A 19,502-nucleotide genomic window follows, 5' to 3' on the forward strand; every position below is an offset into this window, starting at 1 on the left:
CCAGGGAGCAACGCACCCTCAGTTTTAAGAACACTTCTTAAAATGTTGTTTTGAAACAATATTACCCTCCTGAAAACCTGTGATCTAAAGCCAATTACGCCCACCTACAATACCCTCTGTGATTTAAGCCTTTTCTTGTAAAATATTTCCAGATTCTAAGACATCACTGATTCCTAATTTCTATGCACTACAATTTTGTGTTATTGGATCAATTTACTTAGACGTTGAAGCTCATAATATCCTAAGACTAGCCTATATTTTCTTAACAGATAACTGCACATGGAAGAAAGAGATGCAATTTTGTGTCCAAGCACTCCTGTCACTGCTATTTCAATAAGAGTCTCTGTGCAGGACTTCTAATGTCACACTGTAGGTATAAGATCATGTGCATTAAATTCAACACATGTAAATGCAATGTTACCTGCGTGAGCTCAGCCTCCTGCCTCAGTCTGTCACGCTGCTGCTGTTCCTGTTGCCAGGAGTTGAGTCCACAGCCCTCTGGCCCGGGCCTGTACTCCATCTGCTCGCTCAGCCACATCTGGGTGCGGACGGCTGGTTGGATCGGGGAGCCGCCTACCGACTGGTGCCCTAGTGCAGAGCTTCTCGGGCTGGGAAGCAGTAGGGAGCCTGCAGTGGTGGGTTTGCTCTCTGGTAAGGCACTGTAGCTCAGGTCCAATGTACTGGGCTTGAGCGGAGAGGAGCAGGACGAGTCTGTTCTGGCAAAGGTGGTGCCGCTGCCCAGCTCGTACCTAGGGGTGGGAGGTATACCGGTACAAAATTATTATTGTAAAAAAAAAAAAAAAGTGTTGCGGTTATTGGTCTGCTGCCCACCCCGATTCGTACCTGTAACGTGGTAGTTCTGGGTTGGTGGAGGACAGCTTATGCAAGCCATGGGTCAAGAGAGCATCTGTACTCAGGGGTTCCTGCTGCCGGTATCCGTAAAGCAGGCCTCGGTCCAAGGAGCCATGGGGATCAGCGCGGTATGAGGCTCTACCGGACGGGCTGCTTTTGTCCTGGCCACTTAGCCGGGTGAGGGAAGACCAGCGGCGGACGGGCCGGGGGTCCTTCATGTCCAGCGGGCTGTCTAGGGGCGAGGGCAGCTGGCAACTGCTCCAGGGGCTGCTAGGGGCTGATGGGGCGCTGAGCCTGGAGGTGGAGGGTGAGGGCATGACGTGGGCCGTGGGGATGGGGCCCTGTGAGCGAAGCGGCTGGAAGGACAGGGTGCCACTCGAGCTAGAGTGATCTGCAAAGAGTATAGGGGGAAAAAGACACACATGTTGGTGAGCTGATGGCAAAACAATAAGTTCTGAGTTTAATGCAAATTAACAGAGGTGGTTAAAGTTAGACACTCATGAAAGATCGACACTGATTCAACATTTTGTAAGTAGAGTGGTCATAGCATTTTAAAATTCAATAGACACTGGTAGAATAAAACATTCATCTGAGAAAAGTTGAAAATATTACTCTAACTGGCTAGACACACTGACTCTGCAATATCAGTTACAGAAAAGCAAAGATCAGTAGCGGACAGTTTTTAACGGCATTTCGCAGCTGCTGTTTCTCATGAATAAAGCATGATCTGTGTGTAATATGTCATGTGTGGCAAAACACCAGCCCCCAAGGCACTGCACATGAACCTGAGGTTACAGTGACACAGTACGAAAGAGAGAGAGTAATTAGCCAGTCATGTGGCAGCAGTGCAATGCATAAACACATGCAGACACATGCCAGCAACTTCAGGTAACGTCCAGAAATGGGGAAAAATATGATCTTACTGGCTCTGAAGATGGGATCTAGATTTCAGTAAAAAGAATGCTGTGTCAGAATTTGAAAGCACCATGGACCCAAGCTGCCTTGTTTCAACAGTCCAGGCTGGTGCTGGTGGCGTAATAGTGTGTGGAGTGTTTTCTTTGGGATTGTTAATATTAATCAATCATCGCCTAAATACTACAGCCAATGAGCATTGTTGCTGACCATGTGCATCCCTTAATGACCACAATTTATCATTTTCTAAAGACTACTTCCAGCATGATCTCGCATCATGTAACAAAAACAAACATCTAGTTTCATGAACATGACCATGAGTTTAGTGTTCTTCAGAAGTCTTCCCAGCCCCTGGACCTCCATCCATCTTTGGCATGTGGAAGAACAAAAGATTCACAGCATCCACATCTGCAGGAATTGAGTGATGCATGTCATCATGTCAACATGAACCAGAATCCTGAGTGTTTTCAACATCTTGTGGAATCCATGCCATGAAGAGTTCTCAGTCAGTGTATGTCATCTACATGGCCCTTAACGTCCTTGCTGAATTAGGCCAGTATTGATCAGTTCCTCATGTCCTCAAAGGATTTTGTATTTGCACCATATAAAAAGAGAACATAATTTATATTCATACAGTTATAAACCAATTAGGACATCAAAGCCCTTTGCATCTCGTTAACTAAAAGAACTGTGATGCTGCAGTGGAGAAGCTTTCTTTTAAGAGAGAAAGAGAGACCGTCCTCAAACATCCCATAATCCACCGTGTTCCCAGAGTACATGATCTCTTTTCCATTCTCTTCCAGCCCCGTAGGAACGAGTCCCAAACAACGCTGAACCACAGCTCTGAAAAAATTCTCCCTGAACTCATCTGACTTGCGTCGTTCCTTCAATCCAAACGTTCTCACTCACAAGCTGCTCTCATCAGAGTTCACCTGTCATTCACTTAACTGTTGTTTACTTATAAGAGACACCCTATGATGCTTTGTGATACTCATATGATACATGTTCATAGCAACATACTGCAATACAATACAAGCAAAACAATACACTGCATTTCTCAGGTACAGGTACAGGTACTGCATCTCTCAAAGCAACCACAGGTTTAGCTCCTCTGTGGACCGGTTGCAGTAAGATGTGTTGCTCCGCCCATCCCCATATAGTTCAATGTTAAAACAGGCCATTTGCCACCTCATTCTTTTCCTCTAAACTGTCTTTCTATCTTCGGTGTCTAATTCCAACAGGTAGCTTTCTCTGCTCTAACAGACTTTGCTTCTGACGCACTTGGTCTGGGAGAAGGGGGCAGGTCAACCAAATGAGTAGGCGAGTCCGGCTCCACATCTGGTCTCTACTGCACAGATTCTGATCGCAAATTTGACAACACGGGGCACATTTTAGGCTTAATTTCTATAAAATGAAAGGAAACCGAACCTCAGGGTCCATGTTTTTAATGGTCATTCTACAGCCAGAGAGGACAGACAATGTGAAGGAAGCCAGCTGCACTCGTAGGGGCGAGCATTCAAGTAAACATTGTCATTGGCTGACTTAATCAGTAATCAAGGTCAAATCTGATGATGGTGAAGTGGATCGGCTGCTCCCCTTGCCTCCTCTACATTTTTCCAGGGTAGGATTGGAAACCAGGAGAGGAACAGGAGGAGTCAGGTTTTTCAGATGGCAGTAATACAAAGTTTTCTATGTGACACTCACTATAGTTGAGTAGACATGCCTATCCAGAGAGCCCAGCTGTTTGGATAAAGCAGCAGAAAAGCTACAGAAAGATTTACTGTACTGAAGGAATCAGAGGTTAACTGGAAACAATTATAGTCTCTCATTCCTGGATGTGAGCTTCTTCCCTTCCCAGAAGAAGCAGTGCTGAAATTGCTTTTACTGCAGGGTTTGAATTGGAATCTCAATGATCTGATTTGATTCATAATACTGGGTTCACGATTCAATATTCCCCTTGACAGTCAACTCTAATCTAACAAGACCAGAGCTAAGGAGGAGTGGGAGCAGGAGTGTGGCGCATCACACATACAACATATTAAGAGTGGGTAACTGATTGCTGCTGTTTTTTTTTTTTTCAAAGACTTGAATCTTCCAAAAAAATACAACTGCATTAGAAATAATTTCTCAAAAAATAAAAGATTATTCCCCATCAGTCACGACCCATGCTTTTTTACCCCTAATCCTAATATTCATTTTAAATACTGTCATCTGTAGCAAGTGCAGTGTATAGTGTCCTTGGGACTGAGGGCCATTTCTCAAAACTAATGCTGTCTGCCCTTTTAGGATGAGGATGTTGTCAGATGGTCACAGAAGGCCTCCGGTAGGCCACTGAGCCAGGGGACCTGCGTATAAGCAGTCAGTCTGTGGGTGCAATGCTGCAACTCTGAGTGAGAGAAGAGCTTACTGGGTTTGTCAGTGTGTGACAAGGCATGAGGAAACATTACTGTCAGTGCTGCTCTCGTCACATTACTGTCATTCACACGCTAAAGTGTCCTCCAACAGCAGACATTCTGCATGTCAAAAATAAAACTTTGGAGTTAGAGGACATATCAATCCTATAGAATAGTTTTTTCTTAAGGCCATACATAAAATGCACTAACCTGAAAAACAGCAAACCTTTCAAAGATAATATAACAGCAATTTTAACAAATGTGGCAAGAATTCTATATAAACGGGTGTGTCCATCACAAGAATGACAGAGCAGTAAAAAAATATTTATGATGATTGATTCATCAAGAAAAAATAGTCAAATTAATGGCCGCTCTAGAGATCCTCAAAGCTTTAATGTCACTCTTAATAATGATTCCAATAAAGCAGTCCCAATAAACACATTTTCCAATGCCTTCTCAAAGTCTTTGGGTTCATAACCCTGGCCTGAAATACCCACCTCATTAAGACCAGCTAAATTCCAAGTGTCTAATTTCCAGTGGCCCACCTTAAAGTGTGCTCCACCTTAGTGCCTGCCTTCTGTAGCCAAAACACACTGGCATTCGGCTCAACAGCAGCCTGGACAATGCGGCTCCTTGTTGGCACTTGAGCGGCAAGTGTGGAGCAGCTGGAGAACTGAGAGTGCACATTCCACAGGGGAATCCACGCTCACACACACACACTGAGCATGCCCCACCACACATTCACTAATGCTGTAAAACACACAGACATGCTAAAATGGACTACAGTATAGGGATGCCAGACTTTAATGTATCTGAAATGTGTGAATATCAGATCTAATCACGTAAAGTATGATACGTGCATGTAACTTCAATGTGTCCATTGTAGATGCTCCTCAAACATTTCTTCGGAAATCAAGGGCATTATTAGACAGTCTGTAATCCCTAGTAATAGCTAGGGATGGGTTGCCAGACATCCAATTAAACAGGACTAATTATGCTCTTTGTAATGAAACATGTAGTTGGTCAGAAGAAATCCACCACATTCAGCCAGTGAGGTCAGGGGCTGTTGTTTCGTTCTGGACAACAAACACCACTTTAACTCATTGTAAACGTACAGGACAGAGTTTCATCATTCCTGGCAACACAGGTACCCTGCTTTATACCCCTTAAGCCAACACTTGGAACCTGAAGATCATGTGTAGCTCCTCCAAAATGTCCCATTCTATTGGCAATGCTTTTTTTGCGGAGATTATAAAAGTTGTGTGTGCTAAATTAAATACATCGAATGTCCTTCTGTAAAGTTGATGAATTCACTAACTAAAAGTTGAGTCACCAACATGTCAGTGCTATATGGACAATGGAACTGATAAAATGGACAGTGAGTGCAGAAACAAAGGTACTAACAACCCAGGTGGTGTTAATGAAGTGGCCGGTCGACGTACTGGGTTTGATGAAAGACACAAATGAATGAAAGCATTTCTTCTACACCACACACTGAGAGTTTCAGGAGTGTCTGACCTTATGTGGTATGTAAAAACATACCTGAGCTGCCTGATAAAACAAAAAGCTGAAAGTTTTAAAGCCCACCTGGGACTGCTGCCACTTTACATACTGCAATAACAGAACATGTGGAAAAACATGAACACCCTCACTACAATGCACGTTCACCACCCTCTCCATTAATCCGATCGGGATAATTCATGACTAGGTGCTTAAGTTTCCAAATAAAGTCAAGATCTGCAACAGTCCACATCATGTTCAGGAATTAAACTGCATGAAACAGAAAAGCAGAGTTTTTATCGTCTCGGTTCCATGTACCCATTTCCCCTCTAACTCCTCACATTTGGTGGGGTGTTCGCTTGTGAAAGGGACTGAATGGCCATTCCAGAGCGGCTGGATTATGCTGCCCAGAATAGCCTCATCTGGTTGTGATTAGCGCTGCGGTGGAGGAGTGAGACAGTCGAAACCAGGCCTGCTGAGGCCTGGGGCAGCTAGCGCTCTGCTAACATACTCCCGCTACACACTCCCACTGCACACACTGCAGGAGAACAAGACTGCTATACAGCACCTCATATCCAGCACTCGACAACTGCATTCGTCAGAAGCAGCTCTAGATTCAGAGAGGGATCATTACAGAGGAACCAATCTCACACCTGACGACGAGTCAACCCTACATCAGACCGGTGGAGTGCAGAAGGTTTTGTGGCAGCAAAGCTGCAAATGCGAGCTGTTGACATAGACGATGAAAACACTAACCTTTAAATATTAAATATTACTTTAATTAGAGATGCCAAAGATCCAATAACAGGTACAACATCAGAAGAAAATGAATGAACCAGATCCAGTGCTGTAAAAAGACAAATCTAGCCTGAAACAGCACACACTCTCACACCGTCTCCAGTCCTAACATACCACAGCAGACGTTGTTGAATCACCACCTTCAGACCTAAAAATCACACAGCATCATTAATTGGTTTATAGCTGGTAATGTACAGCTTATGTGTAAGTTTGCTGTTAGGTCCAGTCTTTAGTATGAGCTCATGATGGTTGATGTAAGGTGAGGAAAAATGGCCTGGTGAATGTGTGATTATGTAAATGTAAGGCTGCAGACTGGTTCACGTCGTCACGTCGTCCGTCTGGCCGTGTTTCTGTCAGCTGCACTCCGATGCTTGCAACACTTTAAGTGTGTGTGAGTGTGTCTGCGGGATGAGGAGGGGAGGATGTTGAAATGTGGGTCATGGAGAAGCCCACAAAGTCCTGTATTTTTCCCTGGCTGATAGAGAGCTAATCATAAATCTTAACAGTCTGTTTCTTGCTCTCATACCCTTGTTTGGCTTCTCTCATCACTTGGTTGAGAATGGTTTGGTTTAGTGTCTCTGTGTGTATGTTTAATGCTACTAGAGAACCAGACTGAAGGTGTTGTATTAAACTGAATTCTGAATTATTGTGAAACTTCTGAACCCTAGTAGCTCCTTTTATATCTGTTTTGCAATGCATTGTGGGATTACAGTGTCCATCATAACCACACAAAAAACAACTGATTTTAAGTATGCATCATGAATATTCATACTCAAAAACTAGTTGTATTAGTAATTAATATGCAATTGAGGTTGCACCTAGTGTGTTAGCTCATGGTTAGCATGTTCGGTCACAGTCAGTGTGTTCGCTCAGATTCTCTGTGAGTTAATAGAACTAGATGAAAACTAACTGTTGCTGTGGATGCTTTCTTTTCATCTCACTTCTTATATTTTTAAATTTTAGACTGAATTCCATGTTAGAAGACTGTACGTTTATACTAAAGCACTAATACACTGTTTCTAAACAGTAACAAGGTTTAATCTATAGTAAATATCTATAGTACGTTTCTATGAAAGGACTTCATCTACAGTGATGAAGTCCTGATCCTACAGTGAACTCAGACATTTGTTTACTACACAAGTAAATATTACAAATCATTTACAAGCTAGAAAAACACCACAGATATCACAGAGGTATTATATAAGTAAATATTGTACAATATTACCATAGCTATTTTTCATAAGCACATATTGAAATGAAAATATATATATTAAAATATCATTCTATATTATCTAGAATTACAATCAAAATCAAAAATGGTTACACTCCTCTTAAGTACGTGAATAGGTTGATGATAAGGCTGGAAACATCAAACCATCCCAAGAACAAATTTAGCCTGTATGTTTCTGGCCAGAAGCATCTGCACATGTAGCTCTGCATTGTTATTAGCAGGTTTCATTGCAGTGTAACCATATAACTTGCCCTCCTAAAAAAACACACTTGTGGCTAATAAGAGATACAATCATCAGCCAGGGTTGACTATGCAGTGCGATCAGACTATAGATTACTTCACATAAGCCTAGCGCGGCATCACAACTACTGACCAGCAGCAGCTCCTTTTAGGCTTTAGTGCTTAGTCAGGGTCTTGCAGTCCTCCTGACAGTGCAGTGTGAAATGCCACACACACACAGGCACACACACACACTCTGCACACCCCATTGGCTCACGTGTCACAGCAGCACATTGGGTGTCACAGCATCAGCCTCTCACACCACACCACCCAGCATGACACTCTTGGGCAAGAGATGCAATTTAACACGACGCTGACCAGAGCTCAGTCCAGCAACATCAACATTCAGAGTCTAAATTAAGTCTCTGTGGTACAATGCCAGTCAAACAGTCGGAGAGCTCAGATCTGCGGAGCAGGTGTGTTTATTTGAGTGTGTGTGTGTGTGTGTGTGTGTGTGTTCAGAATATGAACCGGGTTACATAACGGTATCCAACAGCAGCACAACCCAAAAGAATGTGATACCCAGCGTGAATCACCAGTGAGAGCTGCGTGCATCTGCTTCATGATCCACAGCAGAAACTGCTTTGAGTCACCTTTCATAGAGGACCTAAAAATCTCACACTCACTCAGTCTAATCTTCAGCGGACCGGTATAGTAACTGAGGTACCATATCAACAGAATATAACTGCTGTATGTATTCACTAGATCTATAGTGAGGTTCCATTTCTGGGATTTTTTTGGAAATAGTCATATATGAGCAAAGGTGTGACACTGACCATGTTACGGTTCTTGTACAGAAAAGGTACAATGTATTTGGAGTCTCTTGAATCTCTTCTATTGAAGCTCGTGTTCAGGAAACTCTCAGGTGGATCTGGTCTGCTCATCAGAGGCTTTCACACATACCTGTATAGACTGAATGCAGACTTAACATCTCAAATACCAAGAAATTCTACAGTGCCTAATAAGGCCAAATAATCTTCTAAGCTCAAATTTCAATAGAAACACAGATTGTGGACAAATTTCATCTTGACTGCTTCTGAGGGCAGTTGCGGGCAGCTTAAACGTGTTTATTACAGTGGAGTGTCTAATGAGCCACCTCCCCGCAGGAGAAATCAATAACAAAAACAGGATAGAGGCTGATGGGGCCTTGCGTAAGCTCACACTCACTCTCTGGAAACAGAACACTGGCAAATGCTGAGCGAGGTCCTATTGTGCAATCGGTCGCATGATCATGGGTGTTAAGTGTGTGTATTTGTGGGTGGGGTAGCGAGCAAATCAAAGCCAGCGTATGACCGCACACAAACTCCGGGGACACAGAGGTGTGTGAGGAAGGAGTGTGTGGGGCACTAGCGCCCCCGTTGGTCTTACCACATTAGCACATATTTAGCAGCAGTTCTTGAATTTCACAGAGCTGCCCTTTGCCTTTAGCCTGGCGCCAAGAAGGCGGACACAGGCGACCAATACTGGTACCAGGGGCTCTCAAACTGCCATTCTCGTGAGGGACACGGGCCAGAGAGGGGTTCAATTAAAGCACCATAGCTAAGCAGAGGCTAAGAATAAAAGATGGGTTAACTGTGGACTTCTTAAAGTAGTGACATCTCCCGGTAACAGTGGCAGAGGCATATCGTATCGGGGAGGGTCTATGAGCTAGAGTGTTTTCAGTTTATGACAGGTGGTGGTGGTACATGAAACTTTCTATTATTGGCTAATATTATTTTGCCCCGCCCTCTAGTAAATGACATGATCAACAACCATAAGACATTTCAGAGGTGGCATGAGTCATTATATTTTAAGTCCAATTTGATATCAGGTTGATTTTAAAGCCTTACTAATAGGCCAGTCCAGAGTAAAAAAGATGCATGTTTTCTATGTTCACTACTAGCAACCATAAAGCCGCTCCTGAGGTGTCATTTTGGCAGTTCCTGAATGTGCTTTTAAGTCAGTCAGCTCACAAAAACACATTTAGGATCAGAGCAGAAGACTTCTGGTGGTAAACAACTACATAAAATGCCCTCGCTATGAGCTACCATTACATCACTCATACACTGCATACCACAGGCCATGAGCCTCAGGTGTGAATGTCACATCGCCAACTTAAATAGCACCATGGACAGCCCCGTTACGGCCACACTATTCATGGAAAATGTTTCCTGCAGCCAAGCAAGTCAGTGCTGGACTCAGTGCAAACTCATTTACTCAAGACTGGCTCATGTACTGTTCCGTATAAAATCCACACATACACAGTAAATATTGTCTCACAGTAAACATCACTGGAGCTAAAGGCCCTCAAGACCCATACATCCAACATCACAATTATTTAATAAATCTTGACTGCTTGATTAAAATGTACCATTTTAAGGAACTGGCAGAGACTAGAGTCAATCCACATTATGATAATGCATTTATCTGTCTTTATGTTTGCTATGTTTGGTCTTGTTGTATGTATTGTTCAGCTGAGTACATTTTTTAAATCTGTTTACTTGAATAATAATAATAATCATCTAAATAACAGGTAGATTACTCAATTACTACTAAATATGATACAGATGGTGTTTAAGCAAACCCAATGTTTACGTTATATATGTGAAGTTCTTTCATTCAGTCCCTGCTTCTTGCCCTAACAAATTTTAGTGTCCTATCAATTTTCACTTTCGCTTAGCCAGGATGCCTCCGGTATTCTCCAGAAAAGTCCCTGTGACAAGCCAGCACTGGCAGCAGTGACTAACCTCTTCCATATCTTTGCATGACGCAACAGAGCCCGGGCCACTCACGGGTCGGCTGAAACGGGAGCAGTGCCAGGGCTGTTAGCAAGACTGCTGAAACCGGAGCATAGACAGATGAACAAGAGTGAAGGTGCCCTCTGCTAGAAGAACTCCACTTCTCCACACAAGCGAGACCACGTCTGAATGCATGAAATCAGACCCAGGGCAAGCGAAGCCTTTCTCAACATTTTTAGTACAGCGGGAGAAGCTGATCCTAGTGGAGCACTTCAGAGTGAACTCAATACTGAAAGCCTGGCCATATTTCCGGCCATTTATAGTAGAATCAATATCAAATCCACCTTCCATTTAGAACTTACTGACTTGAAAACCATGATCAGCGATCAGTTTCCAAGGTCAACTTTCCTGTAACATAAGCTGAGGCACAAAATAAAATGTAACCTACATAGTAATGATACACAATGCCAAAGCCCAACGGGGCACGACTATTCACAGAAAAGTTTCAATCAGGTCATTTCACAAATCTTAGGCAGCCTTCATAGTCTATTATACACGATTTTGGCCTGTATTTACTGCATCTGTATGTTTTTGTCCTTGCTTTATCCCTCTCCTCTACTTTAACCCTATATCATTTTGGAGACGTGTTGTTGGCAGTGAGTCTGTGGGGCCAATGTTTCTGTACAAATACAGAATAAAATGCTGTGAGAAGCATGGATGTAGGATATATGTACACATCAGCCAATGTGGCAAAGTATCTTCATTAAAGAATGAAACAGAAGTAGGGATAAGGGAGCTGGACTTGTGTTATGTCCTTTTTTGTCTCATTTCAGACACTAACCGGAAATGGCGAAATCTAGCATGGGCTCCCACCAAGTCACGTAAAGTGGTACTGCATTTTTTTCTAACTGCCATTAACACAAAGTCACTGGACAGCTGAACACACTTGAAGGAGAATGTTAATTGCCAATGCCGGTGAGAATCAGATGGCTACCAACCCACTGAGTGGTCCTACCCACCTAGAAAGAGGCACATTTTGCTTACTTGGACTCCAGTCTCTCAAAGACCGAGCAACTTCAAAACAAAACAAGAGGTTGTGTGGCGTACAAACTGAAGATATGCCAACATTCATTTAAACTGCATTTTGTTGTCTGCGCACGCTGACAAAAAATAAAATGATATTCATGCAATAACTACATTTTTTGAGGTGTAACTGTACTCACTGCTATAACACTAAAGTTACCCAGGAAAATGTTTCTATTGACCTTGATTAAACGTCCACTGGTTTTACACCAAATCTATCCACACTGGTTCCCTATGGTGTGTCACCACTGCGTGCTTGGTTAACAGGGGGGTAGACAGATGGTGTGTTTGTCTGCTGTGCCACTGCATTTCTAATCTGCCAGAGACATTAGGGTTAAAGCTTTACATAGTGAAGCAAACCCAATCTCTATGAGCGCCAGCTGGGAAGGGCAAGAAGTGCAGTGCTCAACCCAACCTGAAAAAACACCAGCCTCAGCAGTGCCCTAATAAGCGCAGTGTTTTCACACTGACTAGACTAACCATCAGCTTGGGGAGAAGTGCTGAACCATCACGAGGCATGTGTACGCTTGTTTACGTGCACTCAAGGGAGAATGATCACAGAGATTAACAGGAAGTAAACAACACACCATACACCCTACTTATAAGATTTCAGAAAACAAGGACACGGAAAATGATCACCAAAAAGTTTATAAGGTTATTGTGATATATATATATATATATATAACTATAGTTTCACGGAATTCAGCAGTACTGCCAGAATACTAATCAACCATGTCTCATTAACACAAATAGAAAAATTAGCTGTGAGCCACCACTTGTCATAACATAACATCATGATTTTAGTCATCTTGAGCATCAGCCAATACCAATGTGATATTTCTTCTCTAAAAACCTCTCAAATTAAGCTGTTTTACATATTAGAGACATGTTACAATCATATATCCATTAACTTGCAATATTGTGTCTATTTTGAGCAAAGGTCCAGTAATACTAGCTTTTACCAAACTATAAGAAGTGCATGGGCTGAACACGTGCATTCTGATACCCCGGGTATTCTTAGACATTGATCTCCCCTACTCAGCACCAGCCACGCTGCAGTTCCTTCCTCTACTAGGGTCTAATATTCCTCCATCAGCAGCTTTTTAAAGCAATACGCCATTGCTATGGCTAATTATTGATCCGTGTCCATATACTGCATGAATGGAGCATCACAGACTGACTGGGGCTTTACAGGCAACATCCTGCCTTTTCTCTTGTCTTACACGCTTTTAATTAGGCCACTTCTTTTCCGCTGGGATGGACGGCTAGCATCCTTCGTCTCCATTTAGATCTGTTCAATAATACAGCCCAGTTACCTGTGGTGAAGGAGTGACCTACCATTCTCCTCATTTCCTCTCATTCATCATATCAGGTTGCTCTCCCTTTCTACATCCGCTGCATGTCTTCTTTCATTCATGTGGCTCAGGGTGTGCATGAGGAGGCAGCTCTTTGGTCTTAGACGCAAGAAAGCCAGGCTCCAGAGTTTGTTTGCCCCTGCAAACTTTTTTTTTTAAAGGGGTGTTCTTTTTATTAAGCAGATTAAGTAGAAGTGACACATTCATCCAAAGTCTGTGTCATTTTAGTTCACATTCAAAAAGGAAGAAATGCAAATGTAATGTAATTTATTCTGGGTCATTTTGAGGCCCCCAGAATATTTCCGTGGCCTACCCATTTATGCAGTCTTAGAAACAGTCCATACCAAAGAGCCAATAGAAACAATCTTATTAAACTAGTGCTCCTAGATCTGTGTCCATCTGTCTATTTCAAATGAGGAGCACTAGAATTTCTTGGCAACAAGCTTACTGTAGAAGCCTGAAGTGAGTGTGTGTGGGGCACAGAGAGAGTATAGATCGCAACTGGTTGCACCTGAGCCAGGAGAAGTGTTAACATGTGGTTCCTGTTGGCCCTGTCCCGGTATCCCAAAAACATACACACACACACACACAAATACACACAAACTTAAAGAGCAGTAAAGTGGTGGATGGGGCAGGACCTTCACTTTAAGACCATTAGAAGGTCCATGCTGGAGCGGAATAATAGTCTGTCCTGCCCCGAGGGCCACTATAACAGAACACAGACCAGGTCTAACACAGTAACTCCTGTTTCACTTTGACCACATCAGAGCTATAATGACTTGCATTCAGTCTGTGCCATAATGGCTTGCGTCCGATTCTCAAAAAGATGAAAAGCACTCAGCATAAAGGAAAGTCAATTTATCCAGACTCTTTACAGCCAAGCTGAGCCTAAGGAACATATGGAACAGTTCTGTTTAAAATGCTGCAATAAACCTGAACAGGCTAAGAATAAATTAGTCCTGAAGGTTTCAGGGGGGGAGAGGATTAGCTGGTGAAGTCATTCTGTTTTCTCCGCATCTCTAGAGTCTCTTACCCACATCTCTTTTTTCTGCTCTCGCTCTGCTCTTTCACGTCGACCAATAAGAATAACAGTGTTTCAACAAGTGAGTTCATATTTATGAATTGATCCATGATTGACGGAAAGACAATCTCTAAGGGCCTGTATGTGGATCCACACTTCAGCTCTTTGCTCTCATAACAACATAACGTATAGAACTAGAGACCTTTTGAAAGGACGAGTCAGAAAAAAATGATCTAAGAGCTGAGGACAGAGGAACTGTTAGTACTTTTGATAATGCTTTAAATATGCTGTAAACATATATACATTTATAAATATATTTCATCATTTCTGGTCTAAAAATGGGGTATGTTGAAACATTTACACCTTCACACTTTCTAAGCTAGAGAAGCATTTTAGTGCTGCCTCTAAACGAACAACAGATCCAGTCAGGCCCTCTAAAAGAGGAAGAAAAGGACGACTTGTCTGTTTCCACAGAAACCCACAAGGAGGCAGAAAACACTGACCAAGTGCTGACTAGTATCAATCACTCAGTTGTCTAGAACAAAGTCACTGAGCCTGAGCCAGCTCATCCAAACCAACTAACACATTCTTTAGAGAATGACCCAACTCTACTCAAAAGTCCCAATCTCCCAATCCTGTTCAGCTGCAATACAGAAGGCCCCCTGCTTTCAACACTGGCCTCATACGAAGACTCAGAAAGCAGGATGTCAATGTACTTTCACAAATGTAGACACAAACACACACACACACACATCACATATCTAAGCATGTCATTCCAAAGGGTTATGGTTAAGATCCAGGGACACTTATTAATTTAAAAAAGGGCAGGGCTGGAGGCACCAAATGTGTCCACGGCTTTACTCCAAGCGTAATTAGAAAGCTATGCATGGACCACACATAAGGATCACAACTTTGTTATCTTACCAAAAAAAGGAAACCACACTCAGAATTCACAGACTGTCAAGAGACATTTGTTGTGATAGAGAATCATATCTGAAAAATCGTAAATCTCTAATCAGAGCCAGAAGGGTGCGATGCCACCACACTCACTTCTGGTTTCCTAAATAACCGTTTAATTAAGTGATTTCAGTAGATTTGTTGACAGACTTTCACTTAGAAGGCTCTTTAATGGTATTAGCATCACAATACCAGAATCAGAATGGCAGAAAAGTAAGAACACTCATCATTGTTTGAACAATGCAGCATCCAGAACAGAACAAACCCGCTAATGAACAGTTTCTACCCACAAGCCATCAGGTTACTGAACAAGCTGTGAACCTTTCACCAACACCACTGCACTTGGACACTTTATTATTAATACTCTATATATCACTGCTATGGACAACATCACTAAGTCACTTCATACAACAGGAATAGACATAAACATACATATTCATATTTAGCTCCACTCTCCCTCTGACTATACCTGTCTCATAAATGTACACATCAGAGAATTTCTACAGATCCCTCCTGTCTTTGTATATTCTGTATTTTATGTATATTTTGTTTGTATTTTGTATTTATTTAATATTTATTTAATGTTTTATATAACTTTATTTTAATATGTTTAGTATGTATATAGTTTTGTCCTCCTGTAGAGCATCAACCCGAGCCTCACCACAAGCATTTCAATGCATTTCAATGCAAAAATGTCCTGAAATGTTGCAAATGACAAACAAACTTGAAACTTGAACTTGAAGGGTGGATTAACTGGACAGATTAGGGCTAGTCTTGAACTAAACTGCAGCATGGTGATTCACCGAATGCAAATTATTTTATTCTAGTCTGGGGTGACTGTTGTCTTTGGATCCAACTTATTATTATTATTATTATTATTATTATTATTTTACTTTTACTATCTAACATGTCTCTTTATGTACACTCCTGCTTTGTTGAAATGAAAAACTGCTAGCTCTTTGCAGATATGAATGGACACCCCAGCTATGGCCCTGTATCCAAATAATTATTTTTTTAGCATCTTTATTTTTAAGAGTATAGGGGTGGTAACATTTATGCACAAGCTGTCAGCTTTTAAAGCAACCGAAATGTTGCAAAAAATGGTGGATATATTTGTGTATTTGAAAGGATTTATTCCACAAACAATGCCATAGACAACTGCCAGGGTTATTATTCTAACCGCCATCAATCTGGGCTACAAGTCACTGATCCAGACCTACTAGTCACACTGGATAAGCAAGCTCTGTTTGAGGCTAAGGGTGTAATCTTCAGCAGAGTGAGAGTTATCCAGAAACCCACAGGACTTCTAATTCCTACAGAAAAGGTAATATCTCAAAAAGGCAAAGCAGTATGTAGACAATGTTGCCTTATACAGTAAAGACAAACTAACACACACACACTTCCCTTGTTTTGTACAGGGCATAGTTTCTAAGACACTTTACCCAACGGCTGCACATGCATGATCAATCAGCAGCTTTTTTTATTATTCTGGTTTAGTTTTACTGCTACAGGAAAAACAAATATTTCAGGGAACAAAGATTCATGTTTACTAAAGATATTACATTATTATTGGAAAACACTTCTTCAAAATATTTGATAGAGTTGCAAGAGTTGATACTTTACAAATCAACTCTTTGTAACTGTTGAGGACATTATGAGTTCTCCTTGCTAGAACAAAGTGGATAAAAAATAACTGGAACTGGATCAGGCTTAAATAGCCAATGTCCAACTCATTATAATATCAAAGCCGATCTACAAGACAGGATTGGGACATCCTTAATTAAGCTATGTTACATTGCTTATTATGTTGTGTACAATGTAAGCATGCGAAAGTAGTGCAGTTAATCCTGGTGTATACACATGTCCACAGTAGACTAAATTAGCCCAAATGCATGCAACAATGCATATTATAATTACTCCCCTGACATTCACATGTACACGCCGTAGCCTAAATAACACACGTAGTCTATTATTTTACACAGTCTACGTGTAGTTAATGTCCTTGAGAAGCTAACCCATTCCTCGTTTCAGGATCTAAAGCTATCATTAGTCAGACAGGTCCGCAGCAGCTGGTGTGTCAATATGTTCCAGGGTGGGGGTTACGAGGGACACAGCAAGGGAGGGCTATCCCAAACAATAACCCCCTTCCATCATGGCCTAACTACATTACCCCCCTCCCTTGTCCAGTGGTAATGAGCGACTCCCAACTGGCTAATCAGGCTGAGCGCAAAGCAAATCTAGCCCAAATCTCATTCAGGGAAGCCGAATCTTGCTGATGCTCCTCTTGGGAAAGGATATTAGATAAGGATCAGAGAGAGATTTGGTGACTGTTCCCCCATAACCCCTCTCCAATTAAGTTAACCTCTTTACCAAAGCACTGTAGCCAGGACTTTAAAAGGGTAATCCACACCAGGGTGAGAGGTGCTGGCAAATTTCATCTGCTAAGGGGGAGGGGACAGGTCTATTTCAGAATTATTGTCTCTCTGTCAGGCCGAGAAAATAATGTGTAATTTATGTGTATCCAACCAAACAGAGATGTACTTTGAATTAAGAGTCATCAAATAATTTGGCACTAGCACAGGACAGATAATGCAATGTGAAGCAGGTAAAGCCGGCAACAATAAAGAACAACAGAAGAACTAAATGTGCCCAGCTTTGGCCACCCCTTCTGGGATCCAGTATTTTTAGGCAGCTTTGGGAGCATCTGTGGCATGCACGCCTGCATGTCGTTGGCCGTCTCCGTGTGCATTCTTGGCCAATAAGTCATGTGGTTCAAGTTGCCTTTCATCACTGGCGATCCTCACGCAGACACCGGACACCCTGCCGATGCCCAGCGCTCAACCTCCATTGCATAAGCGCTGAGTGGAAACGGATGTCTCCATGAACCAAAATAAGACAAGGAGATCAGCAAGCAGATCCATCAGCAAGCTAATGAAGAGGACCCAGAAGATCAAGACTTTCTAGAATTCTTCAAAGAAAGGGCAATGTACGTGACTTTCAAGACCTTCAAACATAAAAGCAAGTGTAACTGTTCAACAAAAAGGAGTTAGAGTTTGTCTGTTAGCACAGTAAAAGGTAGATAACGGCTGTGAATTTGCCTAACAGTTTGAAAGTGAACGTTCTGAGCCCTTTCCATCCCCCCCTGTCAGAGTCACATAGGCTCCTGAGGTTTAACCAAGAATGAAACCATGTTCCTTCTTTCGTTATTCAGGAACACCCAAATGAAGCCATAGGCACCCCAGGGGTAATTATAGGAAGCAACTCCTGCCACAGTGATGTATAATTAGTGACTTGGGCCAGGAGGTGGCCTGGTTCAAAACTAGAGGAATTTCCTGCGTCTTGTTCTAGGTCACCTAAGCAGCTAATTTGGAAAAAAGGGGATTCTAAAAGACCACCTTGCGTTTGAACTTACACAAACGCTTCTGCTACATTTTTTCAAAGGTTAAACTAAACTATTCCTCTCATCATTTGCTTAGACAAGGTTTGAGAAGAAGGTGAAACTTCTAAGATCACATTTTACATTTTACAAACGCAAAAAACATTTAAGATGATAAAAATGACACAATGCTGATGATGTTTTAAATGTTGCAATCCTAAACAACCCAGCTGCCATTTTTGATGGTATGTCTATTCCAGAGTTACCTGGTCCTGGATATCAAGCACCTTGGAAAGTTCAGACCTGACATTTCCGGCTCCTTCACTCCTTGGATCGGGCATGTTAATTTGGGTTAGGTACACCTGGATTAGGCTAGGTACACCTGGATTAGGTACACCTGGTCCTTACAATATAGTAAGGTAAAGAATCGCAGGGTTAAGGTAAAACTGTAAGAGGCTAACTTTTGTACATTTGGCAGTCCTAGTCTGTTTACTGCGAAGTCAAATCACACTGCAAGTCATATTGCAATGTTCTATATCGTCCTTCACCAAGCAAATTACAGTCTGTGTTTAAAACATGTCTAAATGCCTTGCATCTGATAGGATGTGCACCAGAGACCCCGACTACTTTCAGTTGACTGCACGCAGTTATCAGTCAGAGCTCAGTACATGTTTAGCAGACGGTCTAACATATCAGCTAGGCTGACCTATATTTAAAACTACATTATGTCTGGACCTCTATCCACTGAATTCACCAACCTTTTTTTAGCCAATAGGATTGGGACATGGGGATTCTCTGTGCATCCTGGGTCACTTGTGCTGAGATTTGACTGAGAATTGGACGGACCAGAGTGACCTCGATGCAGGACATGTCCCCAGGCTTAGACATATACTGCAGTCACTAATGAAGTGGAATGAGGCTGCCGTCTCATTATGCAATTCACTTGAGGTGAACAGCCGGCATCGACATGAACTGAGCATATGAAAAAGCATGTTATATGTTAAGCGTGCAGAGTAATATTTACAAAG

General features: G+C 42.1%; 1 protein-coding gene across 2 annotated transcripts in view; it reads right to left on the reverse strand.

Annotated features, from left to right (window-relative positions):
• Window positions 1-19,502, reverse strand: part of cep85l (centrosomal protein 85, like) — a 60,907-nt gene that overhangs the window by 26,609 nt on the left and 14,796 nt on the right. For both annotated transcript variants that reach the window (XM_072686260.1, XM_072686250.1), the window contains exons 3-4: window positions 844-1,243; window positions 422-749 (exon numbers count right to left, since the gene is read on the reverse strand). In XM_072686260.1, the coding sequence (XP_072542361.1) occupies window positions 422-749; window positions 844-1,243 (728 nt within the window). The remainder of the gene's footprint in view (window positions 1-421; window positions 750-843; window positions 1,244-19,502) is intronic.

The sequence above is a fragment of the Salminus brasiliensis genome, chromosome 1 (genome assembly GCF_030463535.1).
Source record: "Salminus brasiliensis chromosome 1, fSalBra1.hap2, whole genome shotgun sequence".
Classification (NCBI taxonomy): domain Eukaryota; kingdom Metazoa; phylum Chordata; class Actinopteri; order Characiformes; family Bryconidae; genus Salminus; species Salminus brasiliensis.